This window comes from Trichosurus vulpecula, chromosome 2 (genome assembly GCF_011100635.1).
Source record: "Trichosurus vulpecula isolate mTriVul1 chromosome 2, mTriVul1.pri, whole genome shotgun sequence".
Taxonomy (NCBI): Eukaryota; Metazoa; Chordata; class Mammalia; order Diprotodontia; family Phalangeridae; genus Trichosurus; species Trichosurus vulpecula.
This window is the reverse complement of record NC_050574.1, coordinates 180,384,512-180,411,638: the sequence shown is the minus strand read 5'-3', so window position 1 is coordinate 180,411,638 and position 27,127 is coordinate 180,384,512. Positions and strand designations below refer to the sequence as shown.

The window sequence follows — 27,127 nt, the reverse complement described above, 5'->3', positions numbered from 1 at the left end:
GCATGCAAAAACACCTTTTTTTTTGAACATCAGCTTTTAAAACTTTGAGTTCCAAATTCTCTCCCCTCTTCTCTCCCCACCCACCCTCCCTAAGAAGGCTTGCAATTCAACATAGGCCACACATGTATCATTATGTAAAACCCTTTCACAATACTCATGTTGTGAAAGACTAACTATATTTTGCTCCTTCCTAACCTATCCCCCTTTATTGAATTTTCTCCCTTGACCTGTCCCCTTTCGAAAGTGTTTGTTTTTGATTACCTCCACCCCCATCTGCCCTCCCTCTTATTATCCCCCCTTTTTTTATCTTCTTCCTCCTTTATTCCTGTGGGGTAAGATACCCAATTGAGTGTGTATGTTATTCCCTCCTCAAGTCAAATCCAATGAGAGCAAGATTGACTCATTCCCCCTCACCTGCCCCCTCTTCCCTTCCAACAGAACTGCTTTTTCTTACCACTTTTATGTGAGATAATTTACCCCATTCTCTCTCTCCCTTTCTCCCTCTCTCAACATATTCCCCTCTCATCCCTTAATTAAATTAAATTTAATTTTTTTAGATACCATCACTTCATATTCAACTCACCCCGTGCCCTCTGTATATATATATAGTGTGTGTGTGCATGTGTGTGTATACACACACACACACACACATATATTCCCTTCAGCTACTCTAATTCTGAGGTCTCATGAATTACACACATCATCTTTCCATGTAAGAATGTAAACAAAACAGTTCAACTTTAGTAAGTCCCTTATGATTTCTCTTTCTTGTTTACCTTTTCATGCTTCTCTTGATTTTTGTGTTATTTCACCGTGGAGTATTATACTCAATTTTGCTGGGTAGGTGACTCTTGGTTTTAATCCTAGCTCCATTGACCTCTGGCGTATCATATTCTAAGTCCTTTGATACCTTAATGTAGAAGCTGCTAGATCTTGTGTTACCCTGATTGTGTTTCCACAATACTCAAATTGTTTCTTTCTGGCTTCTTGCAGTATTTTCTCCTTGTTCTGGGAGCTCTGGAATTTGGCGATAATATTCCTAGGAGTTTTCTTTTTGGGATCTTTTTCAGGAGGCGATCTGTGGATTCTTTCAATTTCTATTTTACCCTCTGGCTCTAGAATATCAGGGCAGTTCTCCTTGATAATTTCTTGAAAGATGATATCTAGGCTCTTTTTTTAATCCTGGCTTTCAGGTAGTCCAATAATTTTTAAATTCTCTCTCCTGGATCTGTTTTCCAGGTCAATGGTTTTTCCAATGAGATATTTCACATTGTCTTCCATTTTTTCATTCCTTTGGTTCTGTTTTATAACATATTGATTTCTCATAAAGTCACTAGCTTCCACTTGCTCCAGTCTAATTTTTCAGGCATTATTTTCTTGATTGGTCTTTTGAACCTCTTTTTCCATTTGTCTAATTCTGCCTTTCAAGGTATTCTTCTCCTCATTGGCTTTTTGGAGCTCTTTTACCATTTGAGTTAGTCTATTTTTTAAGGTGTTATTTTCTTCAGTATTTTTTTGAGTCTCCTTCAGCAAGTCATTGACTTGTTTTTCATGGTTTTCTTGCATCACTCTCATTTCTCTTCCCAATTTTTCCTCTACTTTTCTTACTTGCTTTTCCAAATCCTTTTTGAGCTCTTCCATGGCCTAAGACCAGTTCATGTTTTTCTTGGAGGTTTTTGATGTAGGCTCTTTGACTTTGTTGACTTTTTCTGGCTGTATGTTTTGGTCTTCTTTGTCCCCCCAAAAAGATTCCGGAGTCTGAATCTGAGATGGTTTTCACTGCCATGCTCCCAGCCAAGTACTTGACCCTTGAGTTTTTTGTCAGGGTAAGACTGCTTGTAGAGTAGAGAGTACTTTGTCCCAAGCTTGAGGGGCTGCAGTGCTGTTTTCAGAGCTACTTCTACACAGCAAGCTCTGCCACACCAGTGCTCCTTCTCCCCCAAGAACCGCCAATCAGGATTGCGGCCCAGATTCAGGCAGGGCAAAGCAGGTTTTGCACTCCTGCTCTAATCCGTTACTTTATTCCTTCCACCAGGTGGGCCTAGGCCAGAGGCAACTGAAGCTGCAGTTCTGGAAGCAGCCTCAGAGCTGCACCACCTCTGCCGCCCCCTGGGGCAATAGCTGACTTCACTCTGTTCCAGCAGCTTTTCCTACTAACCTTCTCTGTTGTCTTTGGCGTTTGTGTGTTGAGAAGTCGGGTAACTGCCACAGCTCACTGATTCAGGGTGCTACACCTGTTCCACCTGTCTCCTGGTCTGGTTGGTCCTGGCATAGCCCTGTTCCACTCCCAGCTTTGTGCAATAGACCCTTCCTAGCAACCATCCAGGTTGTCCTGGGCTGGAGCCCTGCTTCCCTTTGCTATTTCATTGGTTCTGCAGCTCTAGAATTTGTTCAGAGTCATTTTTTATAGGTGTTCCCTCCTGGGGGGGGAGCTTAAGCAAGCCCCTGCTTTCTGGTCGCCATCTTGGCTCCGCCCCCTCAGTCAACCCTATTCTTAACTGCTCTTTCCTTTCACCTACCTCCCCAAATTGAGAAAGAAAGATAGAAAGAAAGGAAAGGAAAACAAATTCTTACATTGTCCTTGTACAAAATATACGTCTTATTCTAAATTTTTAATCCCTCCCGTCTCTCAGGGAGGTGGGCAGAATATTTTATCATGGTTGGTCATTGAGTTAATCCGATTTCTTAAGTCCTTTAAAGTTGTCTTTATAGTAGTGGTGTTCAGTCAGTTGTTTTTTGGTTCTGTTCCCTTTACTCTGAATCAGTTCATGAAAGAATTTATAGGCTTCTCTGACACTTGCATTTGTCATGTTTTTTGGAACGTACCTACATCATAATTTGTTTAGCCTTTTTGCAGTAGGTAGGCATCCCCTTAGTTTTTAGTTCTGTACCCCCACAAAAAAAAGAGCTGCTCTAAATATCTTTGTACATATGGGTCCTTTTCCTCTGTCTTTGATTTTTCTTGGGGTATAGTAGGCTTAGGGGAGGTTTTGTTGAGTCAGAGGGTATGCACAGTTTAGTAACTTTTGGGGCATAGTTCTAAATTGCTTTCCAGAATGTCTGGACTTATTCACAGATCCATTAGTGGCCCTGTTTTCTAAAGTCCGTCCAATAATTGTTTTCCTTTGTGGCTATCTTTGCTGATTTGATGGGTGTGTGGTGGAATTCAGAATTGCTTTAATTTCCATAGTGAGTGGGATAATGAGTTAATTAGGGAGGTATAGAAAGATTGCCTAGCAGTCATGAGGGCCTAGATGAAATTACAAAACATGTTTGTTATGGATCTCATCAGCACAATTTGGTGATTTTTCTCTAGTGTCATTGTATATAGGAGCAAAGGCAGCTAATGGTGGGAGTAATCCAGGCTTGTGGCTTGGCAGAGCAAGATCTTTAATAGGATAAAAAGGCAAAGGACTTGCAAGAAGAGGACAATATAGAATTGAACTGGTTCACCAAAGGGTCATGATAGGGAAGAGAGGAGAAGTAAACCAGGGCAGGGCTGACGGCCTGGAAAAGACTTAAAGAGTAGGGAGATTGGAAGTCATGTGAGGACAAAAAATAGGTTTCGGAGGTTGCTTTTTACCTGATTGTTTAGAACTTGGATTTCTTCCTTTGAAAATTGCCTGTTCATATGCTTTTACCATTTATCAGTTGGGGTTTGACCCTTATTAGTCTAAATTTGAATCTGTTCCTTTATATATGTGTAATACAAAAAACTTTATCAGAGAAATTTTTTGTAGAGAATTTTCCCAGTTAACTTTTTCCTTTGATCTTAGTTGCATTGGTTTTGTTTGCTGAAAACCTTTTAAATTTTGTGTAAGAAAAGTTGTCCATTTTATCTTCAGTGATCCTTTCTGTCTTTTCTTTGGTCATGAACTCTTCCCCTTTCTAGTATTAATTGGTACAGTGTTGTCTGCAAATAGGAGCATTTGACAAACTATGCGAACCCTAGACCGTATAGAACATCCTTAATGACACTTTTAAACACTGTAGATGAGAATGTCTCCCACAGTTCTTAATGGATCGTTCAACAGTATGCTGTAGTCACATCTTACCTTACTTGAGAAGAGCATTTAAGATTGAATTTTTTCCTTCCAAGTAAATATTTTAAAATCAGCAAACAATAAATCTAAGAACCTTATTTCTCTGCTCCTTCTATCAAAGATATAATACTACAGATGATCTGATGTATAAATGTTCACCAAAGGTGGCTTCTCTGTGTATATAAACCATTATTATAAAGATTTTTAAAGATGTGAAACTAAACATGTAGTTTGGTTGTTACTGATGTTGTTTTGGTAACATTTTGAGTATAAAAGTATCATCTCCAGTCTTTTTGATTCTTTTGGATTTTCCCTTTTTCTTTTTTTTAGATAATTTGAAAATCAGTCAAAATTGTGTAGCCTTCAGTACTGACTTCTCTTATTTGTGTTTCATTGTTTCTAGGTATTTCTCATTGCCAGTTCTTCCCATAATGAATATATTGAGTACTGAGATGGTAGAGTTTGATAGGACTTTTTGGGGTCTAGTTTGGCCTGTGGTCTAATCAGTTGGTACTCTACAGACAGCTGATTCTGAAATGACATCTGTAACTACTCATTTCCTTTCCATTATTCGGTTTCTTTCTCTCTTTTTTTGTGGTGATGTCATTTGGTGCTTACCATGTCCATTATCTTCTGATTTTCTCGAAGAAAGCAACTATTCCTGATGTACGAGAATGGAGTTTTTGAGTAGTCTACGGGTCTTTGGTTTCTCTCACTTCTTGAATACAAACTGTACCCATATGTTGATGAGATAAGTCATCTATTGTCTGTGAGTTTGTTTCCTTACCTGTGAAATATGGATGATAATACATTATAAATGGTGATGTTATAAAGAAAACCCTTTTAATTCTTGCAACACTTTTCTCAAGTCTCTTGAATCCACCCTGGCTACAGGACCTGTATTAAGTACCTCAGGACCTGCCAATGGGATCTCAGGGGTCAGAAATAGGTGGGCTCTTGTATCAGGATATGAGGTGACTTCCATTCATGGATGTCAGGTCTGGTTTGGATACAGATCCCTTCAATAATACAAGACTCTCTGATGTTGTATGGCCTGCTCCCAATGAATGGGCGGGCCTTCACTAGTTTGAAGATGACCAAAGGCAACACTCAGTATGTGTGTATTTCCAAGTCAGTGAACAAGAATTTATTAAGCACCACCATACTAAACACTGAGGATAAAAAGGCAGAAATGAAATGTTCCTTGTCCTTGAGGAGCTTCTATTCCATAAGAGACAACATACATGCACATATATTGGTATATACAAAGCTGATGAAAGATAATCTCGTGTTACCCTTTGTAAGCCAAGGGATGACTTAGTGCAGAAAAGAGGCTTTGGAACTGAGTCTGAAAGAAAACCAAGGATTCCACGAAGTGGAGGTGAAGATGAAGAACATTTCAGGTATGGAGACAGCTGATAGAAATGCAGCTTTGGCTCTAATGATGTGCAGAAAGTGTTGTATGTGAAGAACGGCAAGAAAGCCAAAATAGCCAGAGTGGGTGAGGGAGAATAATATTTAACAAGGAGTGAAAGTCAGGATGGGGCCAGGTTGTGAAGACCTTCAAATGCCAAACTGAAAATTTATGTTTGGTCCTAGAGGAAATAGGGAGCCATTGCAGTTTATTTAGTACAGGGATGGTGTGATGTGGTCCGACTTGTGCTTTAGGGAAATCACTCTGGCAGCTGTACAGAGGATAAATTGGAATAGGGAGAGCTTTGAGGCAGGGAAACTAATTAGGAAGCTTTTGTAAGAGATGACAAAAGCCTGAACCAGAGGAGTTGTAGTGTAGTGTAATGGAAAGAACAGCACATTCAAGAGATGTTATGGAGACAGAGATACATTTATAGCCATATACACATGAACTAAATTACCCTAGATGGCTATGACCAGGCCTTCAAAAATTGATCTACCAGTTGAAGAAATCTTGTCACATCCTAATTTAAACAAGATTCTTGTCAGAGTCCTTAATGGGCTGGAAGGTAGATACCATCTGGAAGATGGTATCTACCTGAAAGCCAGTGTGGCTTCAGAAAGGGCTGAGGAATGGCCAACATGGTATTTGCTACTCTAAAACTCCAGGAGAAATGCCAAAAGCAAAACAAAGCTCTGTATACAACATTCATCTATCTGACCGAGAACTTTGATACTGTCACTCAAGGGCTTGTGGAAAATTGCATCAAAAATTTGGTTGCTTGGAGAAGTTCATCAGTATTGTCTATACCAGTGTCATGATGGCATGCTTGCCTGGATTCTGCATAATGGACAATGCTCTCAAGCTTTCCCAGTCATCAGTGGAGTGAAGCAGGGCTATGTGCTTGCTCCCATGCTTTTTAGCATGGTATTTTCAGCAATGTTATTAGATACCTTTAAGAGGGCAAAAATGGCATCAAGGTTACCTACCATGCTGATGGTAAATTATTTAATTTGAAAAGTCTACAAGCCAAGACTAAAGTGGAGGGAGAGTTGGTGCATGATTTTTTTGTTTGCAGATGATTTTGCACCCAGTGCAGCCTCTGAAGCTAAGATACAACAAAGTATGAATCAGTTCTCTGCTGCTTATGCTAATTTTGGCCTAACAGTTAACACCAAGAAACAGGGGTTCTCCACCACCCAGCACCACCCGCAAATGGAGAAGTTTTGAATGTTGTGAATAATCTCATTTACCTTGACAGTATACTTTCCAGGGATGTACACATTGATAATGAGGTTGACATATCATGCATTGCCAGAGCTAGCTCAGTGTTTGGGAGTCTCCAAAGGAGTTTGAGAGAAAAGAAGTATTAGATGGTTTACAAAGCCGTTGTGAAACCTGGACAGTATACCAGGGCCATGCTGAAAAACTGAACTGCTTCCACTTGAATTGTCTTAGGGAGATTCTGAAGATCACCTGGCAAGATAAGGCACCAGATACTGATGTCCCCTCCTGAGCTAAACTGCCAGGCATTCAAATTCTACTACAGAGAGCACAATTCTGATGGGTTAGACACATATCCTGAATGCCAAACATACATTTACCTAAAAGTCTGTTTTACAGGGAACTCACACAAGGCAAGTGCTCACACAGAGGTCAGAAGAAGTGGTAAAAGGACACTCGCGAGGTCTCTCTGAAGAACCTTAGTATCAATTGTGAGACTCAAATGAGAGATGCTGGCATAGGATCACCCTATGAGGCATTCCCACAAGGCAGTATTATGCATTATGAGCAAAGCAGTACAAAGGTTTTGTGAAATGTGCAAATCTAGAGACATCTCCACCCCAAATGTTCAAATAGACTATTTGTGCTCAACCTGTGGTAGCTCAGAAGGCTCAGATTGGACTGATCAGCCACAGTTGAACACACTATACCTTGACCCCAACATTGTGATGTCATCAGTCCTTTTCAAGTACAAAAGATGCACAACAATAGGTTTCAGGAGGAGCTGATGTTCTTTATCTTCCATCTTTTATGCCTGGCAGAGTAGATTTATCTACTGTAAAGAGAATATCAAAAATCTATGAAGGCTAAATCTTTATAAAGTTATTATGAATGAATTAAGCACCACAATACTACACACTGAGGATACGTTTCAGTGCAAAGGTTGGGGAGTATAGTTGTGAAATATTGCACATACTATCAGATGTGGTTGATGGTGTCGGTTACTTTTGATGAACTGATTTTTTTCTCTTAAATATTGGTTACTAGGGTGAGAGAAAAAATTGTCAATTTATTTTAAAAGATATTGTCACTGAAAGATAAAATATGGGGCTCTTTTTAGCAAGGCAGTAGTGCCTGCTGTCCTAATTGGGATACCACAAGGCCAAGTTGGCCTTCTCCATGGGCCATCCCAAGATAACAGGTCTTTAACAGTTTACAACGAGCTAGGGATCCGGTGTGAGTTCTCCACTATGAACTGTGTGAAAGTGCTTAGGGTTTTCCAGATGCTGTCTGTGTGAGGCCAGAGTTTGATTGTCCTGCCTTCAGAGATGCAAAAATGTTTTACAGCATTGTCAGATTAGCAGAAATCTGAGGACAAATGTTCTTCTTGGCACCATGGACTTTGGAGTCTCCTGCTGGGGGCTACCTAGCATGGCAAGTGGTTCTGCCTGTCCCTGATTGGAGTTCAAATCTGGAGGTAAGGTAAGGTGAGCAAGTGTAAACCAAAATCTGGGCCAGGTTAACATCAAGATGTTATCAAAGTATTGAAAGCCTGAGACGGAGAAAAACTTCAGGCTTAAAAGTTCATCTTAGGACAGATGGCAAGATGGATCCCGCAGTAGTTGACCATATGGATGCTGGTGGCATTCTTCATCCTACTTAGTGCTGCTATTTGCCAAGCTTTCCCAACATATGGCCTGAAAAAGGCTGGAAGCCAGAGACAGCACTCTATGCTCACCAGGCTTGAACTTAAAGTCTTTTCATTGTAGTAGAACCTGACAGCCTCTGCTCTACTGACATAGGCTTTATGATTCAAGGTCACTTTTATTACTTTGAGGTATCAGAAGAGGACTTTTGAGGTAGGGAAATACTAGTACAAGTATTGAATTCACTAAGTTTTCAGGTTAAAGATAAATATACAAAAATTGTATTTCCGCATACTAGTATAAACAACTGAAAGATAAAGTGAAAAAATATTTTTCAAGTGACAAAAAATAGAATATTTTGGTAATAATATAATGTAGAAAACCTCACAATCCTTTTGAAGTTGATCTCTCACTAGTGTGTGGGTACTTCCCCATCTAATATTGTGGCCCTTCCATGTCTTAGTAGACAAAAAAATTTTTTCTTCCTTGTGATCCATCCTTCTGGAGAGCAGCCTCTCTCTGAACTTAGCTGGACCAGTCCTAAGAAGATAGTATAAGTACCTAGCTCAAAGAGCCTCTAAGTTAGGCTCTTCCTGAGTTTGTACTCTACTAGCATAATCTTTGAGAATCCAGGGTCACCTTCCATAGGCATCAGAGTTAGACTTGATTGAAGGAATGTAGACCTATATGAGACCTACATAAATAGAGTTACAAAACATTAATGGCAAAAGTAATTATTGAACAAATGAGAGCTATGCCTTATTCTTGATTAGACTACATACGGTAAAGATGACAATACCCCCTTCCAAGTTAATTTATTAGATATAATACAGTATTGCTGGAAATACTAATAGGAAAACATATAGAACCAGATAAAGTAACATTGAAATATATATAGGGAAAGAGCAGTCAAGATTCTAAAAAAAAAAAAACAATGTATGGAGGAAGCAGAGGAAAAGTCTGTGGGGCTAGAAAGGTGACAGAACTTCCCCTTCTAGGCTTTATATATATAATCAAAAGCAACATTTCTAAAAGCTTCTTATTCCTGTGATAAAATATCTATATATGTGTTTCTCTGTGTATTTTAACTTATCCCTATGGAAACTTCCTCCATTAAGGCAGCTCATTATTCTATAAATTTAGAGTCTGAGTTATACTTGAGGCACTGAGAGTGTCTCAAAAACCCATGTCTTCCTAATTCTGAGGCTCGTTCTCTGTGGAGAAAGAGAGACAGGGAAGGAGGGATGAAGGAAAGAAAGGAGAGAGAGAGACACAGAGAGAGAGAGAGAATGTGATTGTGTAGTGCTGTGACAGAATAGAGAATTCTGGAAGAGATCCAAATGCCCTAGTCTTGGTTTTGCCATTTACTTCCTATGTGGTACTTGAGCAAGATACTTAGCCTTAGTTTCCTTAGCTAGTTAGGGCCACCCACTACAACATTCTAGAGGCTCTCTGTGAATTTCTAGAATTTTGAAAATGGGAGTGTTTCATTAGTTTCTCCTTTCCATTTCAAAGTCTACATTTGGTGGTAAAGTCCTCTCCAGATATGTGCTATTCAGTATGTACCATAGGAAAGGGAAAAGGTGACGATCCACACACAAGCTTTCTGTGTTCCAATAAGAATTATTAAAGGAGATTGTCTACAACCGAGGCCTCCAACATGAGGAATGCTGTGGCATGTCTGTACAGATTTTGGGGTGATGTAGCACCTCCCCAGAAGACTTCCCAGATTTCCTCTTTTGTACAGGAAGAGTCCCATCTGTGATTTGTAATGTTTCTTTGCTTTTGTGGGGTTCCACAGTGGTAAGCGATGAGAAAGCAAAGCATGTTATCTGTTAATCTCTGCTTCCAGACCTTCACTCGGGATTTTTTAACATTGTAATTGGTTGAGGAGTCAAAGGACTCTTAGATAGGAAAGTGGGAAGAGACTCTGGCTCAATCCATAGGTGACTTTAGGCCTGTTCTTAGAGATTCCCATCCCCCTGCCTCTGTGATTATGGGCTCATAGAAAGAACAGAAGTGTCACTCACAGCTTTTTCATGTTCTAAATTATTGATTTGGCTCTTAACATCTCTTGAACTAGCCTCCAGACTCTAAAACATGCTACAGGAATGATGTATAGGTTAACATTCACTCATGGTCTTTTGTTCAATACTTGATACATTGAGGTATCTTATACCAATGAGAGACCAGGGCTATCCAATCTTAGGTTTTTATTGAAACAAGAGACAATATATTTTGATTTGCCATTTTAGTAAGAGCTCTGCGGTAGCTCAGCTTCGTTTACTAAAGCATTTATGTAAATTTCTAAGCTTGTAGGGGGGCCGCATAAATCCTCACTGCGGGCTGCATTTTGGACAGCCCTGAGATAGACCGATAGGTAATAACCCAAGACTAAAATAGGCCCTAACACAACTAAGTGACCTTTGAGGCCTCTTTCACCTCCAATCTTTAATCCTATATGAAAAATGAATATAATACAATTGGTGAAATTGAATAGTGAGGAAATTAGTCATTGCTTAATAAACGTTATTGGGGAAATTATATAACAGTATAGAAGAAAATTAAATTCATACAATCAGAAGTTCCATTAATTAATAAATATTAAAACAATAAATGAAACAGCTGGAAAATACAGAAGCAGATACTTAAACAAGTGGAGAAACAAATTTTTGTAATTGAAGCATTAAAAAAAATTATCCTAACAAGGTTGATGTGTTAAGTTATCTAAAAAATAAGACTTATACAACAAATATCAAAACAAAAAAATAAAAGTAACAGAATAATGGATAAAAAACTCCAGAATTTACATGAAACAGAAGTAAGTCTAAAAGAACAGTGCCTTATCTCCAGTGGACAAAAGGTCAAAGTACATGAGCAAACAGTTAAGTACAGTGTAGTGGAAAGAATGCAGGCTCTGAAGTCAGGGCATAGGTTCAAATACTGCCTCAGATACTTTCTTTGTAACTATATATAACAACAATGTTACTTCCAGATGCTATGGGAGTATAAGACCAATAACACCAGCACACAGGAGGGCTGCTAGCGCAGGTTCTTTGATCTGCTTTTCTAAAGCAAAGCACCGTTAAAGGGGTCAACAATCTTATTTTAATCAAACATACATATACAGACATATATGTGTGTATATATATATATATATATGTATATATACTCACACACAGACACATATATATACACATATACATACACACACACATACACACACACACAAAATCATTCATTTAGTTCAGGGAAAAAGTCAGCACCCTGAACTTCAGAGAAAATATGGACAAAAATTACAAGCAGAAATTTTATAAACAGAGCAAATACAAACATCAAAGACAAACAGACAGGGCTTCCAACTGTCTGACCAAAAGCAATACAAACACAATTACCAGAGAGAGAAGCACCAACATCTGGGTTTTCAAAGCTGGGGCTTGGGGGGCTGGGGCTCCTTAATGGCTACCCAGAGTCTCATCTGGCTACATCACATGAACACTCTTCCCATGAGTGAGCTCCAAAGCAAATGCTAACCTCAGAGTGTGTGTGTGTATGTATGTATGTATATGTATATAATATACATACACACATACATATATACATACACACACATATACATACATACACTCTCACACACACACACACACACACACTTACACTTTTTCAGGGTCAGAGGGCATCACAACCCTTGTGACCCCAGGCTCATGTGCCTCAGACTCATGTGACATAGGCTTCCTGTGACTGAAGCATGTCACATGGGCCTATTAATGGAGGGGAAAGGAAAGATCTTTCTGTTAAGCAAAAATACATTACCAGTACACCACAGCAGATCCCTTATCTTCTATGGCCCCTCAGATTTCTCCTCTTTAAAATGAGATTGGACTAGATAGTCTCTATGGTCCTTTTCACTTATAAATCTGTAATCCTATGAAAGAAGAGCATACTAAATATTTGGGGAAATGTTCAATCACACTAATAATTGAGGAAATGCTAATTAAAACAACTATGGGGATTAATTAAGATGAATATAAATGATAAAGTCCAGTGGTTAGGGACAGCTGTGGGGAAATGAGTATACTCACTGTTGACATCAATGTAGATTAGAATAATCTTTGCTGAAGAGTAATCATATGAGAGTTTTAATGCTCATTCATATCATTTGATTTCTTAATCCCAATATTTGGGATATTTCACAAGAAAATATTTTAAAAGAAAGCACCAGTTTTTACAAACATATTTGTATTTATTCTAAATGTTATAAGAAAAAAACTGGAAAAAAATCCAGCATTTGGGGAATGACTAAGCCAACTATGATAAACATTTTTAGAAGCACAAAATTATGTTGCTATAAAAGGATAAATTTAACTATGCAAAATTTTTGAAATGTCATATGAATTTCGAGTTGTTATTGATATTAGTGTTGCAAGTATACATTTTTGTGAAAGAAAATTTCACAGCTGTTACCTAAGCATACTTGAAATAACCATATTCAGTTTTTTCTATATTTTTGGAGTTTTTATGCAACTATCTATTTTTTAATATTACATTTGTAGCTGATTTAATGTAAGGATCAAAAATTAACAATTCTTCTCTCTTTTAGTTCTTTTTATCTCAGTCCGATGAAGAACGTTATGAAAAGGAAGAAAGACCTGAAGTACAACAAGAAATTTTGAAAAGAGTAGCAAAAGAGTTACCTGTCTATACTTTGACTTCAACAAGATGTAAGCAAAACAGATCTTTAGCTTTCATAGTATCTCTTCAGCTGTATTCCCTTCCATAGTGAGATATATTTACATATTTGTGGCTAAATGAACATTCGGGTGTTCACAAAATAGTCTTTGATTGATCATCTATTTATAATGAGTCACTGACAAGTTTTCTTGCAGTCCCATTTTCTTTCTATCACTTTCCCCCAATGTAGTACTATTTTTATCTGTTAAATAAAAATATTGAAAATGTCCGTTTACTAATATATATTAAAAAAGGAAAACACTCAGTGATTTATAATTTACTGTTGTTATTGATTATAATAATAGCTATCATTTATATAGCACTTTATAAATATTGCCTCAGTTTTTCCTCAAAACAACCCTGGGTAGTAGGTGCTACTATGATCCCTATTTTACAGATAAAGAAACTGAAACAGACAGGTTAAGTGACTTGCAAGAGTCACACAGCTAAGAAGTGTCTGGTACCAAATTTGTACTTGGGTCTTGTGCCTTCTGTCTACTGCACCTGCCTCTTTCCCTGTTTGGGAAGGATGCCTATTCTTTAAGTGTAAGATAGTCTTTCTTCTTTGCAGAATCAATGTTAGCTCCTTGAAGGCAGGGACTCCCATTTTTTTTTTAGCCCCAGCACCTACTACCACCAGTAGAAGAAAGGAATATTTCCAGTGTTAGAGCTTTTCCCACTGCCAAGCTATCTGGGATGGCTTAGGCTGAGGGAGAGAATTAAAGGGGAGGGGTGTGAGGAATAAAAGAGGGGAATCATTTTTATTAGATCATACTTGAAATTGATGTGTTCAGTCATTTAATGCCCTTTTGTAGTGCTTTATCTCAGTATTTGTGTAGTTATATTAGAAAAATGTATAGCTACTTTAATTATAGGATCAAAAATTCTAACAACACATCCCCGCTTGTCCATGTCTTTCTTAGAAACTTTCTTTCTTGTATTTTTAAAAATGTTTCACTAACACTATTTGTTCTTTTCTAATATTTTTGATATTGCTCACTCTTTTATAATATATAAGTACAATCAAGCAAAACAAATTCTCATGGGCCAGGTCTGAAAATGTTTATCTCATTCTGTACCTCTGAGATTATTGATTTTAAATATTAGTCATCTTGTGAAAGAAAACAGACCAAAAAAAACCATGAAAAAGAATGAAGAATAGTGTGCTTCAGTCTGCGTTTAGACTCCATCAGTTGTTCCTTTGGAGATAGTTAGCATTCATGAGTGCTTTGGAGCTGTCTTTGATCATTGTATTGCTGAGAGCATCTCAGTCATTCACAGCTGATCATTATATAGCATTGCTGTTACTGTGTACAGTGTTCTTTTGGTTCTGCTTACTTCATTTTGTGTCAGTTCATATATATAAGTGTTTACAGGTTTTCCTAAAATCAGCCTGCTCATCATTTCTTTATAGCATAGTAATATTCCATTACTGGCATATACTACAACTTGTTCAGCCATTCCCCAGTTGATGGGCATCCCCTCAATTTCCAATTCTTTGCCACCACAGAAAGAGCTACTATAAATATTTTTGTACACATAAGTCCTTTTCTTTTTTCTTTTTGTTTTTTAATCTCTTTGGTATAGAGACCTAGTAGTGGTAGTGCTGTATCAAAGGGTATGCATAGTGTTATAACCCTTTGGGCATAGTTCCAAATGACTCTCCAGAATGGTTAAATCAGTTTACAACTCAACCAGTAGTGCATTATAGTGTCTCAATTTTCACACATCCTCTCCAGCACTTATCATTTTCCTTTTTTGTGATATTAGCCAATCTGATAGTTGTAAGGTGGTACCTCAGAGCTGTTTTAATTTTATTCCTCTAATCAGTAGTGATTTAGAGTATTTTTTCATATGACTATAGATAGCTTTATTTCTTCATCTGAAAACTGCCTGTTTATTTCCTTTGATCATTTATTAATTGAGGAATAACTTGTAATCTTATCAGCTTACCTCAGTTCCCTATATAGTTGAGAAATGAGAACTTTATCAGAGGCACTGTAAAAAAATTTTTTTCTCAGCTTTCTGCTTTCCTTCTACTTTTGGTTGCATTAGTTTTGTTTGTGTAAAACCTTTAAATTTTAATATAATCAAAATTATCCCTTTTACATCTTGTAATGCTCTCTATCTCTTGTTTTGTCATAAATTCTTCCCTTCTCCACATATCTAACAGGTAAACCATTCCGTGCTCCCCTAATTTTTCCATGGTATCACCTTTAATGTTTACATCTATAACCATTTTGACTTTATTTTGGTAAATGGTATAAAATATTTGTCTCTACCTAGTTTTTTCTCAACTGTTTTCCAGTTTTCCCAGCAGTTTTTGTCAAATAGTGAGTTCCTGTCCCAAAATATACATTATCTAAAAAGTTTTCCTATTACTTACAACAACCCTATGAGACTCTGCAAGAATTATTATTGGGTCTGGATGAAGTGAATCTCAGAGGAAGAAAGTCTGCTAAGTGATGGTGGCAGGGTCTTGAAATGGCAGTAAGTCAGAACTATACCTTTCCTCTTCCAGGATCACTGTGTCTGGGAGAGCATCCACAGGGTTGAGCATGGATGTGGTGCCTTCCTGAAGGAACCAGTTTTTACTGATTGCAAGAAAATGCAAAGAGGGCGAGAGGAAGATAACTGGCAATGGCAATTTGTTAGCAGTAGAACACAGGCTCCTAAGTATGAAAAATAGGAGGGCAGAGTAGGTTAGGATGTGAGAGGGATATGGATGGTGGTGAAGGAGTAGAAAAATATTAGCAGGTAAGGGATTCATTAAGAAGTTTAGTACAAGTTTTATTTTTATAAGCAGATAATACAATTAGACCTCACTGAAATATCTAGCATATCCCATGAACAAGTTGTTAATTGTGTTTAACTAACAGAATATGAAAGTATAAAATACAGTAGTATGTTATTCTATTTGGCACTGTTTTGGAGTAAAACAAAATGGAGCAAAACCTTCTAATTGGAAAGAGTATACTGGATCTGTCAGAGGACCTGAGTTTGAATTCCAGTTGTGCCATTGATAACCCCAGGCAATACTGGAGACAATACTGGGGAAAACATTTAACCAGCCTCCCTCAGGTTCTGAATCTATAAAGTAATAGAGGAAAAATATAGAATGATGGAACTGACCTAGATAATCTCAAAGGTCCCTTCTAGCATTAAATCTCTGATGATCCATGTGCTAAATGAGGTTGGCTTTACATGTGTACAAAAAGTTCTCTTAGGGTAAAATCCAGATGTGAAGGGTAATAACTCTTCACGTTGCCTTAATCCTTTGAATTCAAGAAGTTATTGATTAAATCTCTACCTTATGTTAATCTCAGTCATCTTTGATTCCTTCCCCTCTCTCTCATCACCCACATCCAGTCACTTGTTGAGTCTTGTTTAGACGGCCTGAACAAATTGAACAAACATTCAGTGTCTGCTGTGGAAAGGCCTTTGCTAGGTGCTAGGGATACAAGGATTTTAAAAAGATATGGTCTCTGCTGACTAGGAGCTTACATTCTGATGAGGGCAAAGGGGCAGGTTGTGAGACAGTATACACAGATAAGAATGAGTAGGCAAAGTGGTCTAGGAAAATTTGAAGCCGGAGAGAACATTTTCAAGTTGAGACAAGGGGAGGAAGTATAAGGAAATAGTGAAGGTGAATGTTAAGTGTTTCATAGAATGGATGACACGTGATCTGACCTGAGCCTTGTCAGAAGAGATGGGTTTGTAAAGGCGTAGATGAGATCAGAGTATACTCAAGACTTGTGGGATAGCTTAGGCCAAAGTTTGGAGACTGGCAGTAGCGTTACCAAGGTCAGACAATAAATGAATGAAAAATCATTTATTAAACATTTACTATATGTCAAGCACTGTGCTAAGTGTTAGGGATACAAAGTCAAAAATACAAGTTTCTCTAGGATAGAAAGGTAGTTGTCAAGGCTTTGCAGAGGGAGATAGCTGGAGAGAAGGGAGTAGAGTGACATAGTGGTCTGGGAAAGGCTATCATCAGGCATGATAACAAGGCTCCCGGGAAGAAATTTCTCTAGGATGGCAAGACTTTTGAGGAGATGGCCAGAGAGTAGAGTGAAGGAAAACTTAATAGTCCAGTTTGGCTGAAAACAGTCCCTTTAAAGCTTTATTTTATATTACTGCCTGGAAAGCTTGCTTGGAGTCAACTTGTAGAAGACCTTAAATGTCAAGATAAGGAATTGATATTTACCAATTGTGTATATAACAGAAATAGCAGGGCACCACTGAAGGGCCTTTTTTTTTTTTGAGCAGGGGAGTGATTTCATCAGTGAAAGGATGGATTGGAGAGGGAGAAGACTGAAAACAGGGAGACTAGTTAAGACGATACTGTTATAGGCCAAGTGAGAAGTGTTGGGGTCCTCTAATACGATGGTGCTCACTTGAGTGGAAAAGAGGGCACGGGACAGTTGATCGTAGTGGGTGGTTGAGAGAAGAAGCAAAAATGACTTAGGCTTTGAGTCTTGATGACTGGGAGTACAATGGTGTTGTCAAGAGGAATAGGGAACTAAAGAAGATCAGATTTAGGAGGAGAGATAAGCTTGGTTATGGAAACATTGGTTTTGAGATACTGACAAGATACCCAAGTAGAGATGTCTAGTAGACATTTGGAAATGTGGCACTGGAGTTCAGGTTACAGATTAGGTCTGTATACATAGATGTGGAAGTCATACTGATAGATGTGATTATAAAACTTGTGGCAATGGATTAGATTGCCAAAGGAGAGTATAGTGAGAAAAGAGAATAGGGTGTAGTAGCACACTGTCACTTAGGGAGTAGGAAGAAAATGAGAAACCAGTGAAAAAGACAGAGAAGAAATGATAAATAGGTAAGAGGAAAACCAGAAAGAAGAGAGTAGTGTCACAGAAGCCAGAGAAGGAAGAAGTATCCACAAGGGGATGGTTATCAGTGTTGAGGGCTGTAAAAAAGTAAAGGAAAGACTTCTTGCTGCTGAGATGGCTACACAAATAGAGCAGGCAGCCCCCAGTTCCCACACAGCTGCTCCAGCAAAACCCAAAAAACTACAGTAAGTGACTTCGTCCACTCCAAAATTACACAAAAAATCAAAAGGAAGCCCATAGGCAATAAGAAAGGAGGGCACCATTGAAATCAGAGCCAGTGCAGGCAAACAAGCTATAGCCTCTCAGCAAGATCAGAGACTGGCTAGAGATATGTATAACCTGCAAACCTTTGTACACAGTGGTAACAAGAACAGAAGGTTCCTCCAGGAAGGCCCCAGGGTGATAAAACCACAGTGGAGACCTTGGAAGTGACTGGGAGTAGTAGCAACCAGTCAAGCATGGCAGCACTCGGATTAGGACATCCCTGGGAGCCCTATCACTCTGTCCTGAGATACCATTGAGGACCCTGAGCATCCAGAGATCTGAACCTCAAAGATCCCAGGAAGGCTGAACAGAGGTCCACACAAGAACCCAGGTGAACCAACATGAGATCAAACAGGGCCCATCACCCCACCTAAAAGGACAGAAAGGGATGGAGCCTAGCCCTGGCACAAAGCTCCAGTTCACAAACTAATGCTGGAGAGTAAATTGTAAAATACGACAGCCACTAGGAAGAATTATTGTAGATCCACAGATACTTAGAAATCCAACAGAGGAGAAGAGAATAACTCCCTAATAACTACAAGCAGAGATTCAAAGGAAAAAAACGGATTTCCCACAAGGACTCTATGAATACCTAGAAGAAATTAAGAAAAAGAAACTTTTAAAAAAAAGTAGCAAACATTACACATTTACCAACTGCCTGAAAACCAGAATAAATGAAACAAATCACTTACTCCATGAGACATCAAGAAATATCAGAACAAAATAAAGGAATTGGAAAAAAAATTGAAGGTAATATAATGTATCAAAAACAACTTATTTGAAAAACAGGTCAAGGGAAGATAATTTAAGATTCACTTGACTCCCTGGAAGCTTTTCTAAAAAAAAAGTCTTTACATTTCAAGAAACCACAAATGAAAACTTTCAGATGTATAGGACCAGATGGCAAAGCAAAGATAGAAAAGAATCCACTAATCATCTCTTGAAAAGAGTCCAAAAAGGAAATATACCTAAAATGTTAGCTTCCAAGATCAAAGGAAAAAAAGTGCAAGCAGCCAGAAAAGAATTCAGGTATCAAGAAACCACACTTAAAGTTACACAAGACCTAGCAGCTTCTAATTTAAATGAGAAGAGATCTTGGAATACAATATTTTAAAAGGCATAGGCTTACAGCCAAAAATAGCTTACCCTGAAAAGCTAAGTTTAAACCTTTAGAGAGGAAAATAGGTCTTTAATGGAATAGAGGACTTGCAAGTATTTGTGATAGAAATATCAGAACTGCATTAAGAACTTCAAAATGCAAACAGAAGTCAAAAGAAATGTAGAAAGCTTAAGTTTCTTTGAGCAATCAAAAGGATCTATTGGAGCAGTGCTAACATTCTAATGGAGCTGGGGGGAGGGGAAGAAATAAGCCTCTGGGGCAGCAGCATGTGATAGGCTCAGGAGAGTATGAAAGCCCAGGATAACAATAGTTCTTTTCCTTAAATTCCATACTAAATTCAGTAATTAATTCTCTTACAAAATAAGCCTCTGTAACCCTCAGCTATTAACAGGTTTCAGTAAGTGAAACCCCCACAGGAAGCAGATGGATTATATTATATACAGTTCAGATACATTTCTTTTGCCAAAGCCATCATGCAGACATTTGTGTTCTAACAGAAAGAACACTTGCACTTCAAAAGAGCTGAGTTCTAGGCACAGCTTTACCACCAACTAGCTATGTGACCATTGACAGGTCGTTGAACCTTCCTTAGCTTCAGTATTCTTTTTAATTTCTTTTCTTTCTTCCTTAATAGTATTTTATTTTTTCCCCAATTATGTGTACAGACAGCTGAGTTCCAAATTTTTATACTTCCCTCTCTTCCCTCCCCCCTCTCCAAGACAGTAAGCAATCTGATATAAATTATACATGTACAATCATGTTAAAAACATTTCCACATTAGTCATGTTGTGAAAGAAGAATCAGAACAAAAGGGAAAAACCACAAGAAAGAAAAAAAAAGTGAAAATAACATGCTTCACTTTGCATTCAGACTCCATAGTTATTTCTCTGGATGTGGTTAGCATTTTCCATCACCAGTCTTGGAATTGTCTTGAATTGTTGTATTGCTGAGAAGAGCTAAGTCTATCATAGTTGATCATCGAGTAGTATCGCTGTTAATGTGTACGATGTTCTTCTGGTTCTGCTCACTTCACTCTAGCTTCAGTATTGTTAATTGTAAAATGAACAGATGAATTTGAGTGATCCTAAAGCCTTTTCCAACTCTTAATATCCTTTTATTCTTTGTGTTATTTTAAAGTTCTCAGTTAAAAGTAATTTGTTCCATAAATAAGTTTGGAAATCTAAACAGGTTTATTTGTTGAAGTTAGAAGTATTTTGTCTTATTTTAATAATCTTCTTTTTTATTCTTGAATTTAGTAATTAGATACTGTGAAAAATGTCAGCTGATTAAGCCGGATCGATGTCACCACTGCTCCGTATGTAACAAGTAAGTAACTTTGATCAACAATTTTCATTCTCGCTGAGCATGGCATTAGAATTTTTGTCAAAGGGGAAAGTTAATGTTACACATGTACCGAGTTTAACATTATACCCTAGTTCTAAAAGTTTACAATCACTTCTCAAGAAGTAAATATTACACTTGTTTGTTCTGAAGATTAGACAAAGGTTCTTCCGTGAGCTAAATCATTCCTATCACCTAAAAGATCTCAGATGTATCACCGTAATCTGTGCTTAATAACTTTACCTTAACCCTTCCAGGCTGGTGCCCAAAAAAGCGTAATGAGTACACTGTAATAATCTGACTTTTGACAAGGCTTCTTGGTCTTCTGAGAGTTGACAGAGTTCATAGCACATAAGTTGGCACATCATATTTAACATTGAGGTTAATTAAGGTATAACAAATAATATGCCAATTCATTTAATCATTTCCCTCAACTTATTTTCTTATTATTTATGACAATTTTTGTTGGTAATGGTAACTCATGCCACCATTCACTCCTCCATATCCCTTTGGGTGAACCATAACTTTAATTCTTCAAACCTTATAGTATTCCATATAAAAAGGAAGGCTGTTCAAGTACCTTTGGAATATCATGCATCTGTTTTAAATGAGCTCATCCAGTTCTTTTTTTAATTCCAGAAGAGCAGTTCTGCCCTATACTCGTAATAGTTTTTACTATGGTTTTCCTTGTTTGTCTTAATTACTGTTAACCTGGGCTGCAGTTCAGAACTTAGCCTAAAGATCAATGTTTATTGGACTCTGTCTCTCAGCTTTCTTAGAAAATACCTTGCTCCTGAGCATGGCTGTTGTTTAAAATGTTGAACTTTATGTAAAGTAAAGGAAGCTTAGAACGAGTTGATTTTGTTCAAAGGAATTAAATCCCACTAAATTTATAGTGTTTTTTTAAAAAAACTGTCCCACATTTAGATACAACAAAATTCGATTAAAGCAAAGAAACCAGCTCCACTAAAGCCAGGCAGTTTAGTTTCCCAAATGATAAAGTAAATTTACAAGTTTTTCCTTGTCAGTGAAGCTTATACTTATAGAAATAAACTTGTAAATTTTAAGATCAGTTGGGTCTCAAATAAATTATTAAAAACTACAATTTGTACAGTTTTAAATTGTTATAGTTCCGTAAGAAAATGCTTTAAAATAAATTTTATGCCCTGTAGTGGTTTCACTCATGTGTCTTTTAGAACTTCATTGCTGAAACAATATAAAATCTGTAGTCTTCTACTGGTCTCCCTGTCTCAGGTCTCTCTTCACTCTATTCCATCTTCTATTCACCTGCCAGGGTGATTTTTCTAAAGCATGGGTCTGACCTTGTCACTCGCACCCCCTGCTGATTGAGCTCCAGTAGCTTCCTATTACTTCCAGGATCAAATATAAACTGCTCTGTTTGGTGTTTAAAGCTTTTCATAAGATACCTTCCTACATTTTCAGTCTCCTTACTCCCATGTACTTAATGATCCAGCTATTCCTTGAACATGACACTATATTCCCTGTCTCTGTGCCTTTGCTCTGACTGTTCCCCTTTCCTATGCCATACATGGTTGGCTCTGCCCCTCACCTCAGCCTTAATTTCTTTTTCTTCCAGATTCAGCTCAAATCCCACTTTCTGCAGGAAGCTTTTATTGGTCTATCCACCCCACTCTGCTTTCCCCCATCCTCCTTTCCTGGCAGGTTGCTAGTGCTTTCCCATCTTAGATTCATTTAAACTGGATATCTTGTATGTACCTAGTCACTCACATGTTGTTTCTCCCTAATATTAGAATGTAAGCTCCTTGAGGGCTGCAGCTGATTTCCTCTTTCTTTTTATCCACCCTTAGTAAATGCCTATTGAATGAATTATTGGTTTGATTCATACCATGTTCACGTTTGTCCTTGGCTTATTACCCCCACCAGGTTATAATTGTCTTGATAACCAAAACACGATCTTGTAGGACCATAGATCTAGAATGAAAAGGAACTTCAAAGGCAATAATAAATAGTAGTCCAAAACCTAGGTCTAGTGTGGTTAAGTGATTAGCCCAAGATCATATACATAGTAATCACCAGAACTGTGATGTTAACCCACGTCCTCTGACTGCCAGAGCCAAAGCTTCTTCCTCTGTACCATTTTGAATTTTCCAGAGGTGTGGATCATTTTGTATGCCCAGAGCCTACCATACAGTGTTTGCTGAATATTATTCACCTGGGAAAGTTTTATATATTGTATTGCAATAAAATTGCTGATTATAATGCTCTTCTTAGATAAAATTCTAAAGAAAAAGTTTTAAGTGTATGGGAATTTATAAATGAAAATTTGAATATGGAATTTAATTGTATTTTTTTTTCTTAGATGTGTTCTTAAGATGGATCATCATTGTCCTTGGTATGTATGAAAAATACAGAAACCTTTTTTGGTGGGGAAGGAGGAAGTCCTAAATTTTGAAACATTTTTTTCTCATTAAAAAATAGAAATTATTCTTATAATTTCTCTACATGATCAGTAATATATTCTGAAATGATTCTGATATCTAGATTATTTAAGAATTAAGATGTGGTACTATTATTCTATGTGGATAGGTTTATTTACTAGCTCAGTAATCTAATTTTCTTATTTTTTTTCCTCTACCCTTAGTTTAATGTAATTTTATTGTATAATCTTTACTTTGCCTTTTCTTTTTCTTTTAAATATGTATTGATATCTTTATATTACAACCATTTATCTCCTTTACTTTTCCAGGGTGAATAACTGTGTGGGATTTGCTAACTACAAATACTTCCTGCTTTTTTTATTTTATTCCCTTTTGTATTGTATTCTGGTGACCTCAACGGTTTTAGAATATTTTATAAAATTCTGGACGGTAAGTTTGTTAAAATCTTAAATGCTATAGAGTTATTTTCATTAAGCTATTATTGCTATAATATTTTAAGGATTAAACATTTGACTCAGTACTAATGTAAGAACTTATTAACCAGTTTCTACTATTCAAAATTTGCAGTGAGCCGGATGGAACGAGGCGGAGTTTGAATATTTCTAACTCTCCGCTGCCACTTCTAGGGCCTTCTCCTACCTCCAGCATTCAGTAACATCTCCTTCTTTGAGGTTTACGCAGTCTATATCTACCACCCAATCAAAGCCCTGGTAGCTGTTGTCTGCAGACCTCCAGGTCATTCCTCTTCCTTCCTCAACCAGTTCAGAACCCGATTCACAATTTCTCTCTCTAACTCCACTCCTCTACTCATATTAGAGGACTTCATCATATATATTGACTCTCCCTCAAACATCCTAACGACTACTTTTTCACCCTACCACGGCCACATATAAAGATGGTAATGTCCCATAAATGCACTACCTCCATGTTCAAGAATTCCCAGATCCCCTTATCTGACCAGAATCTATTGACTTTTCACCTCTTCCTCTGCCTTCCTTACCAAATCCTACTCTTCATCCACACTATGACCTCCAATATTTGGCCTTGGGTCATTCCCAGGCCATTTCCCCCTACACTAGCCACACATTCCTCTTTTCCCCATAATAACCCCTTGATGAGCCAGTTCAACTTTTCACTGTCCTCCTCTGGAGTTTTTGATCCAGCCAAGCCTCAGCCTTGGATCGTTCTCACCATTGACCTTGGCTCCTATATACTTGCTGCTGAAGAAGGGTGAAGAAAATCACTCCATCATCCTGACCGGGCCCATTACAAATTTATTACACAATCTCAACTGGGTCCTCACTACTGCTAGATAATCTGACTATGCCTCCTTTATCAGCTCACCATCCCACTCTCAACAATGGCTCAACAAAGGTTCTAAACCTTTTCATCCCTCCTCAAACCTCCCATGGCTTCCCTTCCCCCCACTCTTTCAACTTTTTCTCATATTTTACAGAAAAACATCACCATGAGCTGCTTCTTCTACCCACTTCCTCAATTCATCATTCACATACCATTTGCTGCTATTGCCATTGTCTCACATGATGAAGTGGCCTTAGTCCTCTACTTGTTCAAGTAATCCTATTCCATCCCAACAGTTTACAGCCCCCTGTCATCACTTACCTTCAGTCTCTTGCTCTACTGGTTCTTTTCCTACTTCCTACAAATACACCCAAGTCTCCCCCATCCTCAAAAAACTTTCCCCTTAATAAAAGGATTTGTTCTGTAAAACTTGGACTCAGTCAAAAGACTGCACCCGAGGACCTAGAAGGCCACATGTGGCCTTGAGGTCTCAGATTCCCCAGCTCTGTGTCTAACCATAGGTGTCCCTTGAGTCTCTCTCTTGGATCCTTTTCACTTTTCCCTTTATCCTACTTCACTTGGTGATCTCATCAGCTGGTGGTGTAGTGGATAGAGCATTGGGCCTGGAATAGGGAAACAGTAAGGAGTTCAAATCTAGCCTTAGACCGTTGCTAGCTGTGTGACCCTGGGCAAATCATTTACCTTTTATTTGTCTCTGTGTCCTCCTCAACTGTGAAATGAGAATGACAATAGCACCTGCTTCACAGGGTTGTTGTGAGGATTAAATGAGATAACATTTGGGAAACACATTTCGCACAATGGCTGCCACATAGTAAGTGCTGGTATATATATCACCTTCTCCCTTCCCCCTCATCAGCTCCTATGGATTTAATGATGATTTCTATGCTAACAATTCTCAAATAGATTTCTCATGCCCTAACCTCTCTGCTCACCTCCATTCTCACATCTCCAGCTGCTTTTCAGACATCTCAAACTTGGATGTCCAGTAGACATTTAAACTCAACATGTCTAAAACTGAATTCATTATCTTTCCCCCTACACCTTCTTCTGCCTCTAAACTTTCCTGCTACTGTCAAGAGTACTGCCATGCTCCCAGTTTTCCTCAATTCCTCATGATCTCTTACCCCCCCCATATCTAATCTGTTACCAAAGTCTGTGAATTTCACCTTGGAACATCTTTCAAATACACCCCCTTCTCCGATACTACCCTAATTCAGACCCTCCTTATCATGCCTGAATTACTTCAGTAGCCTGCTGGCAAGCCTGCCTGTTTTAAGTCTCTCTACTCTAGTCCATTTTTCATTTAGTCACCAAAGTGATTTTCCCAAAGCTCAGGTCTGACCATGTCACTCCCACTGCCCTATGCCCAATAAACCCCTGTGGCTCCCTATCATCTTCAGGATCAAATACAAAATCTTGACTTTCAAAGCCCTTCATAACCAACCAACTCCCCTCCCCACTCCTAACCTTCTTCTTACACCTTCCTCCCTATTACATGCTCTTCAATCCAGTGACACTGGCCTTTTTGCTGTTCCATAAACAAGATGCTCCATCTCTTAGCTCCAAACATTTTCTCTGGCTGTCCCTCCATGCCTGGCATGTTCTGGCTTTCTTCAATTCCCAATTAAAGTCCCACCTTCTTCAGTAAACTTTTCCCAACCCCTCAATTCTAGTGGCTTCCTTTTTTAAATTTCTTTGTTTGTATATATTTATTTCTTTGGTATATCCACCACTAGATTGTGAGCTCCTCACAAGCAAAGACTGTCTTTTGCCTCTTTTTGTATCCCTATTGTGTTCACAGTGCCTGGCACATAGTAGGTGCTTAATAAATGTTTATTGACTGATTGACCTTTGTATTATCATAGTTTTATACACTAATTTATGGCAGATATTCTGTTTTAAAGCACAGTCAAGCATTGTTATGTTATTTGTATGCAGATAACATAATAATTATAAGCATTTATACTTTCCATTTATTCAGGGTAGTGCCCCAGATTAATCCAAATTAATATACTTTTCATGTATTCACAGATGACAGCAAAACTACTATTTGAACCAAAGCTTCTGCCTCAAAACTAACAATATTAACTGTCTTAGTAGACATAATTACTTTGTCAAAGATAATCTATGGGAACTAATCTTTGCTCTCTTTGTTTTTCCTAGCTCTATGCAGAAGCTAAGCAAATAAATAGTTATTTTAAAATTTTTTTTATCTATTTGTATATAAAATTTAAACTGTTAGGAAATGAGCCTTCCTTTAGAATCAGAACTCTTGAGCCAAATGGGACTTTAAAAGTCTGTTACTCCATCTCTGTCGACATGCTTAATTACAAGTATTCTCTTACTTAAACCTTGAACCTTTTTATATACTTAAAAATCACTAAAAATATTATTAGTGTTTAAATGTGGATTTCAATAAAGCCAGTAAGTTCCTGCCCTCAGCACAGTATCTGGCATGTAGTAGGCACTTAATAAATATTTATTGACTATTATCCATTAATATAAATATTTAATTCATTATGTAATATGATTTACAAAGACAACCTGTAATTTTTTTAAAAATGTTTTTTGTTCCTCTAAGATGTCTCATTCTATGTTGAATTTGTGCACTTCTGCTAATTGCACACTTCCGTCACTCCCTGCCCTGATTTACTTCATTTTCATGTGATAGCTGATGATAGCCAGCATTTGCATGGCATCTACTATGTGCCAGGCACTGGGCTAAGTACGTTATAGATATTA

At 37.8% G+C, this 27,127-nt stretch overlaps 1 protein-coding gene across 2 annotated transcripts in view; it reads left to right on the top strand.

The window, feature by feature from the left end:
* ZDHHC20 (zinc finger DHHC-type palmitoyltransferase 20) overlaps positions 1-27,127 on the top strand; it is a 111,037-nt gene that overhangs the window by 58,070 nt on the left and 25,840 nt on the right. For both annotated transcript variants that reach the window (XM_036747531.1, XM_036747530.1), the window contains exons 4-7: positions 12,928-13,048; positions 20,558-20,627; positions 22,984-23,016; positions 23,371-23,491. In XM_036747531.1, coding sequence (XP_036603426.1) covers positions 12,928-13,048; positions 20,558-20,627; positions 22,984-23,016; positions 23,371-23,491 — 345 coding nt within the window. The remainder of the gene's footprint in view (positions 1-12,927; positions 13,049-20,557; positions 20,628-22,983; positions 23,017-23,370; positions 23,492-27,127) is intronic.